The sequence below is a fragment of the Lagopus muta genome, chromosome 6, assembly GCF_023343835.1.
Source record: "Lagopus muta isolate bLagMut1 chromosome 6, bLagMut1 primary, whole genome shotgun sequence".
In the NCBI taxonomy this organism is placed as follows: domain Eukaryota; kingdom Metazoa; phylum Chordata; class Aves; order Galliformes; family Phasianidae; genus Lagopus; species Lagopus muta.
Window position 1 is genome coordinate 27,099,525 of NC_064438.1, and position 15,480 is coordinate 27,115,004.

The 15,480-nt window shown below is 38.4% G+C and overlaps 1 protein-coding gene across 10 annotated transcripts in view; it reads right to left on the reverse strand.

Moving 5' to 3' along the window:
• PCNX1 (pecanex 1) overlaps positions 1-15,480 on the reverse strand; it is an 86,396-nt gene that overhangs the window by 62,100 nt on the left and 8,816 nt on the right. For 6 of the 10 annotated variants that reach the window (XM_048949060.1, XM_048949056.1, XM_048949058.1 and 3 more), the window contains exons 2-6: positions 15,012-15,220; positions 9,510-9,615; positions 6,185-6,230; positions 5,201-5,290; positions 1,834-3,534 (exon numbers count right to left, since the gene is read on the reverse strand). In XM_048949060.1, the coding sequence (XP_048805017.1) occupies positions 1,834-3,534; positions 5,201-5,290; positions 6,185-6,230; positions 9,510-9,615; positions 15,012-15,220 (2,152 nt within the window). Of the gene's footprint in view, positions 1-1,833; positions 3,535-5,200; positions 5,291-6,184; positions 6,231-9,509; positions 9,616-12,279; positions 12,594-15,011; positions 15,221-15,480 lie in introns of those variants that run through there. The other 4 variants (XM_048949065.1, XM_048949064.1, XM_048949063.1 and 1 more) reach the window with 2 other exon arrangements.

Sequence of the window (15,480 nt, forward strand, 5' to 3'; positions counted from 1 at the left end):
ATACATTTTGTATCTCTAAGACTGAAGTTAGACACGTTCAGTTTGCTCTTCCCTGCTATTTCACTCATTAAAAGACCGATCAAAATATTTAGCAATATATGCCAATCAATGCTGCGCTGACTCTTTCATCTTCTACTGACGACTGAATGAAGTTTACTACGTTCTATAAAATAAGGTACACGAATCCTCTGCATGTCTGTAAAGAACCTAAACAGTTTTAAGATATAATAAATCAAAGTGAAATTGTGCGCTGATGAGAGCATACATTCAAGACCATAAATACATAAAGCAGACCTTTTATTAGTCAAATAACTAAGTGCTATCAGTTTAACAAGGTATAATATGAAAATGCATTAAGTGTTTAACCCTGAGTAAGCACTAAGCTAGCAAATGGAACTTTTCACTAAATACTACTGCAAAGCTCTCTGACTAGGAATAACAGAGTACTCACACATTAAGCTTCATTAAGTTTCCACTATCCCTTTTATTTTTTTTTTTAATGGAAGCATCTAAATATCTGTGATCTAACTGTAAACCAGTCAAATTCAATCAGTAGACACAAATGTGGTTTTCCGTGAAGTAATTCTATTGAGTAGAGTTTGCTCTTAAGCCACTGTAAGAGAAGAACCATTCATTGGTCACATTTCACAGAATGTAGGGGTTGGAAGGGACCTCCAGAGGTCATTGAGTCCAACCGCAAGCTCCTAGTAAAGATCGAGCAAGTTTCAGCTCCTAGTGACTTGAAGTCTCTTTTACAATGTCAGAGACACTATGCTTTTACTGTCATTACTGTTCAGACTAAGTTTGCTACAATTTCTTACAAATATTACTGCCTTTATGTAAAGACAACTTATGAAACATTTGAGTCCTTAGTTAACAAGATCTAGGCATTTTCATAGGTATTTCCTTCAACAAATGTCAGAGAATGAGGTAGTTGGTAAACCTATAAAACCTTCAAAATCAGTTTAAACCCACTTATCTTCCACAACATGAAGAGCCCTCCAGTTAAGGCAGTCAATCTGGCTAAACAAAATGAGACTGAAACATTATGACAAGTGATAAACAAACTATCAAGAGCTGCAGAAAATGAAAATATGCCCTTGTTAATCTATATTAATGCTAGCTATGTGAGTAAACTCGGTCTTACATTACACCAAACAAAGCAATAGTTACAGAAAGAGGAAACTACACTCCTCTCTCTAGCACAGGAAGGTAAGCATGTTCTCATAATGAGGACAAAACAAAGAATCTGTAAGTAAACAACATTGCACAGCCAACTTGAACAATGGCAAAGCTAAGCAAAAAAAAATCCCTAGAAGAACTCAGTTTAGTAGTTAGATCATCATGAGAAAGCACAATCGAAGATAGTATTGCAAGGACATTTTTTTTTATATCACACTTATTGAGTTCATTCACCTGATAAGAGTTCATTTAAGAGGCAACAGTCGCTTCAATCCCATCTTACGTTTTTTAACCTGCACAATCTTTTAACCACAAACAGTCCCAATTTTGCTGTTAACTTTTTAAATAGTATGCAAATTGAAAATTTTGACTAATACAACAGAAAGTCTGATTTGATCACAAATATTAACTATAAGATACAGCCCGAATTTAACAGAGACTGCCAGTAACAAATCAGCAGATACGTCTACCTAAGTACTTCATAACATCTGTTTGAATTCAGCTTTCGTTTCTGCAGATCTTCCATGAGAGGATGATTGAAATGCTTTGGAAGTGTTTTACTGGCAAGAACAGATACAGGAAGACACTTAAGCATACCTCAATTCATTAACAAAGTGTGGCAAGGTTACTTCTGGCGGGTCATTTACTTACCTCCACTTGCTGATTCTTGCTCTTCCCCTTCAGGAAACGTAGCCTGGCTTGGTAAGCTATTCCTAGAACGAGTGACTGACTCTAAATGTGAAGCCCTTCCCAGCAGAGATAGCTCATCTAGCACCTCTCCCTCTTTGGCTTCCAAATCAGATTTTGAAGTGGTTAACTGTTTTATGTTACCTGGTGTCATTAAACTATTTGGATCATTTAAGCAAGCTACAGTACCACTGTCCAGGCTTAGTACTCTGGCACGATTCTTGGCACTGTTTGTGCTAGAAGTCCGACGTGTAGATCGTTTTTTGCTAATTCCTTCAGAGCTCACGTGGGTTTTATGAATATTTTCAGAGTCTGCGCCCCCACGTTCTTTAGAAACATATTTGGTCTTTAGAGCACTGTACTTTCCCTCAGGAGACTGGCATGAATGGGATGTGGTGCTGGAAGAGCTATCACTGCTGAACTGATGAGCTGACTGCATACTTGACGTCCTGCTTAAGTCACTTTGATCACTGGAGTCCTCATCATGACAAAACACGGCACTGTGGGGTTTAGTACCAGATACACTTCTGAAGGAAACATATTCCCTGTGCCGACTTGAATCAAAACTACTAGCCCGCTTTTTTCCTGTCCGTCTTCGGCTGGACTTGTGGGTAGAGGCTGTTCGATGTATTAAGCTAGAAGATTTGGGTCGAACATCTCCTTCTTTTTGTTTTCCACTAGTATCTTTAGAAGCTCTTGAATCTAACAACAGAACTACTTTCTCACTCTGCTCATCTCTTTGTTCAGCAGCCTTCCCAGGTGGCCTGTCAGCTTGCGTAGTCAGTTCATTGGCATGTGGGTTTTTATTGGCCTCTTCCGAAGCAGAGGCACTAAGACCCTTCTGACTGTGCATCTCATTGGATGCATTAGAACCCTTTACCTCTTGAACACCACTAATAGAACTCATTTCCACAGCAGTCCTTTCACTACTAGTCCTTTTGTCAGTAGTAGAACTACTGTCATCCTCTGAGTCAACACCACAGTCTTTTTTCTTACCATCCTTTTTCTCTTCTCTAGGAGACTCCTCCTCATGCTCTGACAGCACACTTTCTATATGCGTAGAGCTAGTATGTTCACTTTTATAGCTACTGATGGTACTGTTAGTGTCACGATCAGTCCCACTGCAGTAGCTTTCTGTTGAACCACTGCTTCTAGTACTCAGGCTTCTCAGACTGTCCACACTTTTGTCTGCTTTCAAGGATTTGCTCTTCCCACTCTTAGCCAGTGGTTGAGGGCTGCTACTTTTCAGAATGTCATCCAACTGAAAAACTCCTGAAATGCAAGAGTTCTCAGCCAAGGACTCTCTAGATCCAGAAGGGGGCTTAGAAGCTTCTAACTCACTGACAGTATCTAGTCCTCGTCTTTGTTGATAAAGAGGGAAGTCATTCAGTGAAGCATCTGGAAAAGCAACAGCAGAGCTAGAAGTCCTTGGTACACCTCGTGGTCTGTGATCCTTTCTATAGGAGTGAGAATGCAGAGTTATAAGCGAAGCTACTTCTGAGTCACACACACTAGCTTTAGACTGGTCCACAAGCTGATTGTTCGAGAGGCACAATTTATCACTGTTGTCTCGTGGCAAATCTTGTCCAGAGGATAGTGAAGGCTGGATGGAGACAAACGAGTCATTCGACACCAGACGAAAAAGCTTCCGATCAGTTGCCAAATCTGTTGAAGTACATATTCATATGAATATTTTACAAGAATATTTACAATGTATAGTTTGTTTCTCAAATGCTTTTTAAAAACAAATGAATTTGCAAGGACAATGCTTTATATCACAATTAAAAACAACTTCTTAATGTCCAGACAAGTCTGACAGCCATTATGCTTTAAAAAAAAAAAAAAAAAAAAAAAAAAAAAAAAAAGCAGCAGCTAAATCTTAGTAGGTAATAGAAGACAAAAAGAATTCCAACTAGCCCACAACCTCTTTTCTTGCTCAATGTGTCTCAAAGTTTATACATGTTCCCTTGACTCTGCTTTCTGTCTCACCTCCTGCAGGCAGTAAACTGTTTCACAAAAATCTTCGCTGATTAAGGAAAATAACTCCCCTCAACTCTGAGGGCAACAAAAACAAACAAAAAATATATACCACACCTAACACATACCTTATAAACTTGTGGGTTTCATCAAAATCATAACAGAACTCTTTAGGAAGTTACTGTGATTAATTCAGACAGCGCTGAATTACGGTTTGATGAAGATAACAAGTATTGCCTGCCCTTTCAAAACTGATATCCTACTTCTAACATTGGCTCTGTGAAAGCAAGTCCCAAGGATCTGCTATCAGCTCTTGTTCAGGATCATTGTTTCCATTACCCATCACAAGCTTTCTCCTGTACAAGGGTCCACCTGGAAGTTGAGAGTCAGGCTATTTTCCTTTACATTTTGTCAAAAAAAAAATATAAAAAAATCCAGAGATGAGGTTAAGTTAGTACAACTGCTAATTTTTGCTAAGGTTTATAACCACATGTAAATTAGAAGATTTAGCAAACAGCTCCATTATGAAGTGGAAGGAAGCTGCCTATTACAGCAGCACCATTGCCTGTGATGCGACATCGTAGATAAACTTTCTGCATTGTATCCCTGCCTGTCATCACTGAATACATTTAAGGAATCTAACAGACAAATTAGACCTGCCAAATTGAACTACTCTACTTTTTGAGTTAACTTCCTGTTAATCATCAGATATTTTTTAAAAAAAATCAGGAAACAAAAGATTTCCCTATGGTGCTATGCTCTATTTTATTTTAGTTTGAGAAGATTTTTTTTTTCCTGGCAACAAAGCTAAATGAGAAATGAAGTCTGAAACAAAACTGGAAGAATGAAGAATGCAAGCTAGCATTTTCCTTACAGATTAGGAAAAAGCAACTACAGGAACTGTGTTAGCTCAAGTACTGGAAGCTGTCCTTAGCATAGAAAAACCATTCTGTGCAGGCCTGTTACCAGAATAGCACACCTATTCAGAAAACATCATTTGGCTGCAATGGGAAGCAGAGCAAAGTAGTCAACAACAAAGCCCCTGAATTCCACATCATTTTCAGTATAACAGACACACAAGTTAGCTATCCTTCAGCAGCAAGGAGACAACACAGTAAATATTTATCACCTGCTGGAAAATGCAAGAGCAGGAAACATGCAACCCAAGAATAAAGATAGAAGGATTCAAGCTATGCATCCCAGGAACTTAAAGTAATTAAGAAAAGAAACAGAGAGCTTCAAGATAAAGTATTTTAGATTTTATCAAGAACCTGCATGAATGTATTTAGGCTGTTTAGCAAAGGGTCACTGTAACAAAACACCATGTTTAATATGCAGGAAAAAGAAATTTTACCTTGTTCTTCACTCCCTTCTTTACATAGGCTAGAACTCTGTCCAAGACTTAAACTGATATCATCAGAGGTCTTGGCAGTGTCAGTATCTCCTGCAAATATTAAGAAAGAACAGTACTAGTGCTGAAAATATTAACACACAGATCTACACGCACAGAAGATTCCTCATCTGTCACAGAGCTTGTTACCCTTATTTCCTCATGCAAAGGCAGACAATGCTAGTCGCAAGTTACACAAGATTTAATCTTTTGTTTTTGAGGTATATATTGCATATATACCTATTTTGTGCGTAAGAACGTTTTCATTCAACTACACAGATCTCCCACAAAAGACCTGCAAAAGTATCTTAAAACCCAATGAAACTGATTTTTTAAAAAAATACAATTAGAGATATACACTTGAATGTTACTTTTTGCAATGGCTGCCAATAAAAATGATGGGTAGATTGTAATGAAATATTTATAAATATTAAAAATGGACAAAGAAAAAAGTGAGGATGGTAGAAAAAAAAAATCAGTTTTCTTATTATCAGCTTAATAAGTATACAAAATAGCAACTTTCCATATCACAAATAATTCATCTCCTCCCTGCCAGTGAAGTTTACAATGGCTGTCCTTGGACAATATCCAGACATCCCTGATGCTAAGTAACCGTAAATACTCAAGTCACTGAAACTCAGCATCAGAAGAGTCCCTGGTTAAAACAGGACTCAAAATCATAAGTGAAAGTCCACTCAAACCAGTCCCTCAGCTCAGCAATTAAAAAATAACAGATGCTGTACAGAAAACATAGCACATGCTCCAAAATGCACTCTCTGAATGTTTTAGATGCATCATTTCCAGCTGTGAGGTGGATTTCCTCCCACTAGTAAATTATGTCATCTTAAAAAAAAAGTTTTTAAGATGAAGTATTTGGAAACAGCATAGTAAGCAATATTATTAAAATGCTTCCACAATGTAATTTTTAGAAGCAGCTAAAAACCTCACCTTTGATTGTTGCTGCTGTTCCCAGACGAGATAATCCAGATCCAACCTAGAAACAGGGAATTTTGTAAAAAGCTGTTGGATTACAGTGATTAGCCAACTGTATTTTTTGTTACTGCAAAGCATGCATCTGCCCATACATCTAAGGGATATTTTTAAAGACACAAAAGCTTCCAACAATACCACAGCACTGTAAAGTCATTTCTACCTCAAAATATTTCTGCCAACAGATGACAAAGCACCTAATTATGCATCCAACTACATTGCTATTTCTTTGTTTTATGGCCAACACACTTAGGCATTTTACTCCATTGATTTAAAAAACCACTGCTTCTAATCTGGACATTTTCCTTGAAAATACTTCATGGGGAAAATGAACTACTACTGTGGTGATCCACTAATAACTGCTGCCATAAAGCTGTATGTTCAATGCAGTACCAATGGGTGCCTAAAATGTTTAAGGGAAACACCACGTTAATATAAAAATTCTGTTCAACTTAGTAAATACCAAGCTAAATCCAGAAGTTGTTTGCCTTGGAAGAGATGCACGCTTTCAGCAGGGTTAGCTTTGAGGTCTATCAGAGAGTTGATTCAACGACATTACATGTTAGTACAGGGGAAGTGGCAGCAGCACACTTCCCCTTGGTTGACGTGCTGAATAAGCTTAGATCAATTTAACCTAATCATTGGCATGGAGCTGTTGAAGCAGGTCCAGAGGAGACCACAAAGACACTCAGAGCATTGTAATACCACTCCTACAAAGAAAGGCTGAGGGAACTGGGCTTTCTCATCACAGAGAAATCTCTGGGGAGATCTCAGTCCAGCCTTCCAGTACTTAAAGGGAACATATAAACAAGATGAAGACTGACCTTTTACATGGTCTGATAGTGAATGGGACAAGGAGAAATGATTTTAAACTAAGAGAGGTGAGATTAGGTTAGACATCAGGAGAAAATTCTCTACTCAGATGGCAGTGAGGCACTGGCACAGGCTGCCCCAGAAGCTGCATGCGCCCCATTCACAGCCACATTCAAGAACAGCTTAGTGGAGCCCTGAGCAGCCTGATCTAGTGGGTGGCAACCCTGCCCACAACAGGGGTTTGGAAGTAGATGATCTTTGAGGTCCCTTCCAACTCTAGCTACTCTATGACCCTGTGATTTTCCTTTATCTGATTCTTCCCTCTTGCTCCTGCTAGTGCAATTTTTCTTTTAATAGCAGTTTGATTACATAGACTACAATCATCTCCAAGCAAGTAAATTGAAGTATTTATTGAGCTATTTTTAGATACCAGCTACAATCATATTCCAAGTTTTATTAAATATCTATTTTCAGTCATGTTCAATGGCCAAATAGCAGACGTCCCTCCCTATTTAAGAGTTTGATAGCCATTTAGGATTAGTCTGCCTTTTTATGTACATTCTGTAACCTCTAGCAAATGTTATGATGAGATGTTGCAGAGAATTTAGGCTTTCCTTTAGTAATATTTCCACCATCACCTCCCTCAAAAAACTCACAAAAAAACAGCACAACTGACAGGTAATTAAATCTCTCAGAAACAGGATAGGCAAAGGGCATTCAAAGGCAAAATATGAACTTGAGAGATTTAACAAAAGAAAGATGGCAACCGTACTTTACTGTATAAATTAAATTTCTACTAATTCCTCTCTGTAAGTATAACAAATCTAACATTCTCTGAACACACATGCAGATTTTACCCAGCCAGACTGCAGCATAACTGCTTTGCTACAAAAAAATCAAAGCCTGTTTAATTAATTTTCTTCACTGCACTGCCAAGCACACTTTTGTCAGTCATCTTGCAATTTTTCAAGTTTGGTGATTTTTTTTTTGACCTTCAGCAATACGCTCTGTCTACAGATGCTGTAGCTGAATGCAAATGTATCAGCACAGGAAAACTGAAAAGAACTCAGTTGCTTACTGTACACTTACCCTGCTGATGCTTCAAATTCAATCACAGGCAACTAGCAAGCACTAATTTTTATCAGTAGTTTCAACTGCATTAAAGCATGAAGCATAGAGTATGGAGCTCCTTCACGTGCTTTAACACTGCAACAATTTGGTGTGGAAAATGCTCTTCAAATAAAGGTGTCTCAAAGAAACAAGAGCTCTGGTCTACTAACCTGCTCCTACATGGACCATCGCTTCCTATTCCTTGAACACTACAAACCCTACCTATGCTGCATAACAAGACATTATACAGCAAGAACACCAACATAATATTGCACTACATTATATGCTGCTAGCCAACAGAGCTAATCGGATGGACTTGTTATAATACCAAGACAAGGATTTCCCCTCCATCCAAAAATAGCTTCTGTATCCTTAACAGAATGCTGCAGTGCTCTCTGGCAGCATAACCTTACAGTCAGGACAGTCAGATCTAGTCATCCTCTGATAAGTTGGTAAAAGAAGGATGCCGTATCTGGCTAATCATCACAAGCTAAATGAAAGGAACAGTACATACAGCACTGTAAAAGTCAAATACAGCAGACATAATAAAGGAACAGAACAGCTTCCCAGCGAAACCACAAAATGAACGGAGCATAATGAAGCTGTATTACAATCCAAGAAAGGCAAGTTCTTCAGCCCTTCCATCTGGAATACAGCAGCCCATATTTAGTGTCTTCCTCCTGCTCCTGCTGAGGCATCAAAATTGGGAAGATTTTGCAGAGGTAATCTAAAGATTAACAGTTTTATTATTTCCATTTCAACCATCTTTGTACTCCAGCAAATTAACTTTTTTTTTTTAATGCAGAGTCTGAATCATCAGAAATAATGATGTTCAAAAAGTCATTTAGCACGGCAAGAGATAGTGGTGGATACATCCTAAGAAGAGTTAACAGAAGCCTCCTCAAAATTAATACAACTGATGCTTACCAATCAAGTGTCTAAATGACACATATCAAACAGTTAGTTTGTGCCATGACTTTGCAGCTGTGTTCTATCTAATGGCACACTAGTACAAAAGGGAAGACAAAAGCCTGTGACAGCAGGTCTTACTATTTATCTGACCATGTTCTGAGCCATCTTCCTAAATCAGAAGAAAGCAAGCTGAGCAGAAATTGAATACTTCCTGCTGGGACTGTAGTTTGCCTCGTAAAAGCCAGCTGTTCTTAGAAGACAGGACTGGATGAGCAGGAACTGAACAGCTCGTGCAACACCATCCCAAACAAAGCAATTAAATACAACAGATAAGGCAGATAAGTTGCTGATCTTAGTGCAATCAAAAGAACGATACTAAAAATAAAAATCAGCAATGAGTAGTGGTCACAAAGCCAGCAGCAACAACTGCAAATGCTTTAATTCTTACCTGGTTGTTTGGATCTATTCCAGCATAAGAATTGCGTGAACTACAGCCGACAGGGGGAGTGGCTTCTCGAATGAACTCTGACATCTCAATTCCTCCACCAGGGTCACTAAGGGAAAGATTAAAAATAATTAACCTACCAGTTAAACACAGAAAATGTCTGACTATGCTGAGTCCAGATTTAAAAACATGTTCTTGCTTTTCAAAATTCATAAGCTCAAGCATATCCCAGTACCTCAGACAAAAAGTGCTCATGTGATGCAGAAAACTGAGGTGTAACTAGAGCAACCCATACAATAGTATAGAAGCTGCTTGCCTTGCAACTTCACTGTCACTGGCCAGCACAAAGTATGAAGAATTAGGAACCTTAAGGGATTCTGAAATGCTGGCATATGAAATTTTCCCTGCAAGTGAACACAGATGTTTAACTTTTGGAACATCTGTCAGCTGGAACATGCAGAAATCTACCGACGGAAAAAGCACTCAATAACAGTCTTTCTAAAAGCAGGGGAAGAATTCAATTTGAAGTCATTTGCTGTTACACAGATCAAAAAGTTCTCCTTAAGTTGTACCTAGGAGCAAAATTAAGCATGGGTTAAACAAGTAGCCACATATCATCACTGAAAGCTATTGGAAAGGCAGGAAGATACAGGCCCTAAGGGACTTTGCCATCATCAGACACCAAATCATTATTTATGTAGGTCACTCTAAAATTAATGCCTCCTATTAATTTCCATGGAAACTACAACAATGCTATTTGGTACTGAAATTTCACAGCTACAAAACACTCTTTTTCAATGTTGTCTCCACTATGAGCTATGCCTTCTCCTCTGCAACAAACAAGAGCATACATGCCAGATTCAAACATCTGCATCAGAGGAGGTGACCCACCATCACTCCTGTTGAGACATACCATCCACTGCCTCTCTGTGTTCATACCCACTGTTTAGTCTCCATAAACATCCAGCATGAGTTGATTACTGTCAATGGGCACAATTTTTCCACAGGGAGGAATTCAATGCCACACCTTTGCTTCAGACACACTTCCATGTCAGACACTGTTTTACCAGACTGCCCCTCTGCTGCCATCTGTCACATGGCAACAAAACCTAAGGGAATATTGGTAGGAAAGTTCAGTCTCTTCAGTCGTATCACCAATAGCCATCTCTGATGTTGTGGGCCAACATAATAAAACAGGAGGCATTACTTTTGGAGCAGCCCTCCTACCACAGAAGAACTTTCATTCAGAAGGTTTACATGCTCTACTAAGATATATATTAAGATGCAATACATATATTATAACACACATATTATAACGCCCTAATGATTTAACCATTTCAAGATTAATAAATACTACTTTCAAAGTATGTTTTAGACCAACACCATCAAATCATAATTCACCACAGTTCAGCTTATTAAAGGCAGACATTTACAAAACAGAAGTAGACTGGTCTTGCAACAAGGCCACTCCAGTATTTTGATGGAGAAATGACACCTCCTGCTCCATGTGGAATGAAAGTAAAGATACAATTCTGTTACCTGCGGAGAACAGGACAGAAATAGGCAGAAATACAGCAGGTCTGTCTTTATATGCATCTAGTCCCATATGGTCAGACCAACAATTTTTTTTTTTTAAAAAAAGACAAGAATATCAAAGTAGGATATTATAAAGAATCTCTCAATAAGCTAACAGACCTGAAATATCCTTTATACTGTGGTATGATGTTTCCTGTTGTAATCTCACAAAGAGATAAATCACGCTGGGGTTTGCCTCAGGAACCATTCCAAATCATACATGAATCCCCTAATCACATACCTCTACAGACTGAACATTCCTTCATCAAAGGGATAACAAAACGTCTGAAGTGAGGAATATATTTCTTAAGTAAAAAAAAAATAGTCAGCTTAAGAGTCAACCAGATGTTAGTCAGCAGAACAATATGGTCCAACTTAGCAAACTGAGGAGGTGCCACCATTTTGGTATAGCTCAGCAGTGTGATATAAACATGTTGTAATTGCTTGTTGTTTACAAAGCTCTCTCTGACCTAATCTTATCAATAATGCTAAGGATGAATCAGTGGGGAAAAAAAGATATGCAGAATTCAACTTCTTTACTTTCCATCAGCTTTAGCCAAACATAGTATTCCCTACGTAAACATTTTTAGAACGCTTAAGGACATAATATAAAGTTAAGACTAAACTAAAAATCTACTCAATATTTAAGTTTAGGATACATTATGATGACAAATAGAGAAATAACAAATAATGCTTTTCACAAAAGACAAAGTTCCGTTCTTGTTTAAATAATTTATTCAGAAATATCGCAAATGATTCAAGTACGTTCTGCGAAATAGGAAGAACAAGTCAACAGGAATTAGCTTTCAGGCATAGATCAGGGGAGGAGAGCCAGGGTGGGGGAAGGAAGCAGTTTTGTTTTAAAATGAACCAGCAGATATCAGCACAAGCAACAATTCGATTTAACAACAGTCTACGTAGGGCGCTGTGCGCCGAGGTAGCACTCAAACAAATGGATTATAACAAAAGCTACTAACAAAACAACAATAAAAGTGTCTGCAGGAAAAAAGCAGGAAGTACAGACTTCCAGGCTTAACCACTGTATGAATAGGAGATTCTAAATGCTACTGTAGCCCAGAGCCCCAGCAGTTGTCTGCTGCCATTATAGTATAGTAGCCATTTGTTCCTGCTATTAAGTCCTACAACCAGTTTCTAACAGGTTGATGACTTGATACCCCAGAGCAAGTGCTACACTTACCAGATTGCAAGTAATCAAAGAAACAGAAGTAACCAGACAAATTGAGAAGACTGAGTAAACTATGCCCAGCCACGTACAACCAAAATTGCAATAGAGGAGGCATCCAGAACCTGCACATTTACTACATGCAACTGTGAGCATGTCAGAGTCCAACTGAAAGTCTGAAGAGACTGCTAGCCTACGGGAATTCAGAAGTTTAATAACTGACTTAGGCTGATTAGCTGAAGAGGTCTAATGTTCAGACAATGACTTTCAGGGAGAATTTAAAACAGTTCTGACATCAGGACAAAGCAGAGGAAGGGTCTCATTCTTCATCTGTTGAACACCTTCCTTTGTCAGTAGACTATCTTTTTGCTTCCTTCTATCCTTCAGAACCACTACATTGTTCTTGAAGTACACGTGACTTAGAAATACAGGAAGAACATCCTTTAGGAAGACAACATCTTCTGGTAAGCTGGGTAGGGGGTTAAAAACCCTCACCATTAACCTCCTCACTTACTGGTTTCTGCTGGTACTGACACAATAAGGAAGACATTCATATTCCCAAAAGCAAGACTGCAAGTTAAATGTTTAAAGATATGTATGTGGATCCACTGATACCTAACAGACTCCAGCACAATTCCTTTCAGTGCAGGATTAGGAGTTTGTATTCCCATTATTTATTTGTTTTAATGAAACCTCACAAGAGGTAAAACATAACTAACACCACACTACCATAAAGGTATGAAGTCAGCAATTGCATGAGAAGTGGGTGGATCTGCATGTGGTAAAAAAAACCCTTATGCCCACTCTGTGCTACAAGGGCAGAATTAAAAACTAAACAAAACCCCACATACACACACTCATCAGAAAAGATTTTCTACTCTTCTGATTTAACTTAGTACACTAAAACCTTACCCTGTATCTCCTCTACTGGTTTGAACATTACCCCAAAGTTCTTGTGAGCTTCCAGGTAAAGATTGGAATACACTGCACATCCTGCTGACCAAAAAGTAACTTTGTAATTTCTGCACTGACCTTGTTCCCAGTTCCAGTTAAGAGACCTGAGAGTGGGAACACGGATCATATGAAAGTAAATGAAACTTCAGTCGGCAAGCAGGACGCATGCCAAACTAACCTCAACATCCGAGCTCACAAATACTCATAATGTAGTAAATTGGCCCACACCAGCTGGTCCTCAGAAAAAACAGAACATCCAAAACAGCCACAGGTAATTCAGAATACCTGTACAAAGAAGTCCTTGCCAAGCCCTGGAAACCCTTGTGGAAGCAAAACCTACACAGCTTAGAAACAAAACAAAGAAGAAAGTCTATGGATCACATCTAACATATGCAGTAGCAAGGCTGCATTTAAGCAGAAAAGACCACTAGTTTACTTTCATGAATGTTGTTAAGCAGAATAGGCATTAGCATACATTTAGGGTAGCACTGCACCAAAACAGAACAATACATTTTTAGTAGGAAGTATGGTGATCTAAAAGGAGTTACAATTAAAATCAGTGGGTTCAGTTACCAAACGCTGAATGGAAAGATGGTCAGGTTATAAATGATTGATACAAGAAGTTACTGTATACCAGCTTTAAAGGAAATGAAGACAGATTTTGCTAATAATACTAAAGCTGAGCACAGATACAGAAGAACATCAGACTCACTCTGTGGAAGCTACTCCATATGCACAAGGAAGTCCTTTCACTTCTATCCCGGACATTTTAAATACCACCACATCAACTTTCAAACATCCTGACAGACAGAGTAAGAAGCTTTTGTTGATTACAGCTCCTTATAGCATGTGCCTCCATTTAAAAGTTTCAGGCTTTTGTGTTGGGTTGGTCTTTTTTCTGTTTCCTTTTAAAAACTAAAAAAACACGGTAGGACAGTATACCAATTCCCTCACTCTGAATACAATTCGTGGATAATAGCCAGAAACACAAAGGAAAGGGAAAGGTCTTTAAAAAACTAACAATTCAAGACTCAATTTCATGTGGTCTAACTGTTAAGAGGTCTTCAGTTACGTGGAGTTTGACAGAGGCTTTGATAATAGAGCTCATAATACATACTGACTTCAAACAGCGTTGCTGATGAGTAATCTTTTGCTCTTTTTAACTCTGCATAGCCTGGTCAGAGAAGGGAAATTTCTTTTGATGATGGCAAAAGCAAAGATCTGTTGGAAGTGATAATTTCCCATTGACAATATTTCAGAGTCATCTTCACTCCTGAGCTGAACAATTTTAGATTCACAGGACAGTGTTCTCCTGAATCAAGCCTACAACTAGAGTGAAGTATTGTACGTTTGTAAAACTAAGCAAACTAAATTCAGATTAGACACTTCTTTTATCACTGAAAACTTCAGTAAGTATTTGACAGCTAGATTTTTAAAACCATGTCTACTGCTGAAATAATATTACTAGTTCTGGTTGCATTCACCATGTATTTAGCAACCTAAGGAGCACACATTTTCCACATTGTTGTCTCAGTGCTTCCAACATCTTCCAACTCCCTTAAAAAAAAAACAAAAAAAGGAACCAGAAAGTTGACATAAAATCATCATTTCAAACTTAAAATGTAAAATGGCTTTTTTTTTTTTAATTAGACTTATTCAGTCTTTCAAAAATCACAGAAGTCAGCATCCGTATTCTTGAGTGTTTCTTTCATCCATCATTCCAGTTACACATCTGATAAAGACATAACTGTTAAACATTTCGAGCAGTACACAAACATTGACAGAGACCTTACCTGGGCCCATTGCTGTCTTTCCTCTTGGCTGAAGCACTGCTTTGTTCTGTTTTTGCACCCCTGTCCATACGCTCATTGGCATTCCTCTCCACAATTTCTCCCTCATCCAGTGCCCTGTGCAAACGGTAGTTCACCATCTTCAAAACGATAAAGAGCGCTGCTATTACTGGGCAGTACACAGCTACTATCATCATGGAAGAAGGAAGGGCCTTTCAAAAAGAAGAGCAGAAGAAGTGTTAGTGAACATAAGTTCAAATATTCCTAAGAAGCATACTTACCAGCTACTCATAGTTCAACAATTTCCTTCATCCTGAAGATATTAACCTCTGTTTTCAGCAAGATTTGTGAAGCCATGCACATACAGTCTAAACCTCGCATGGAGACTATTAGCAGTTCAGCAAGATAAAAGAAGTTTGACTGCAAAATACCAAAGCACCACAGCAGCATGCTAAGTAAACCTACGATTCGA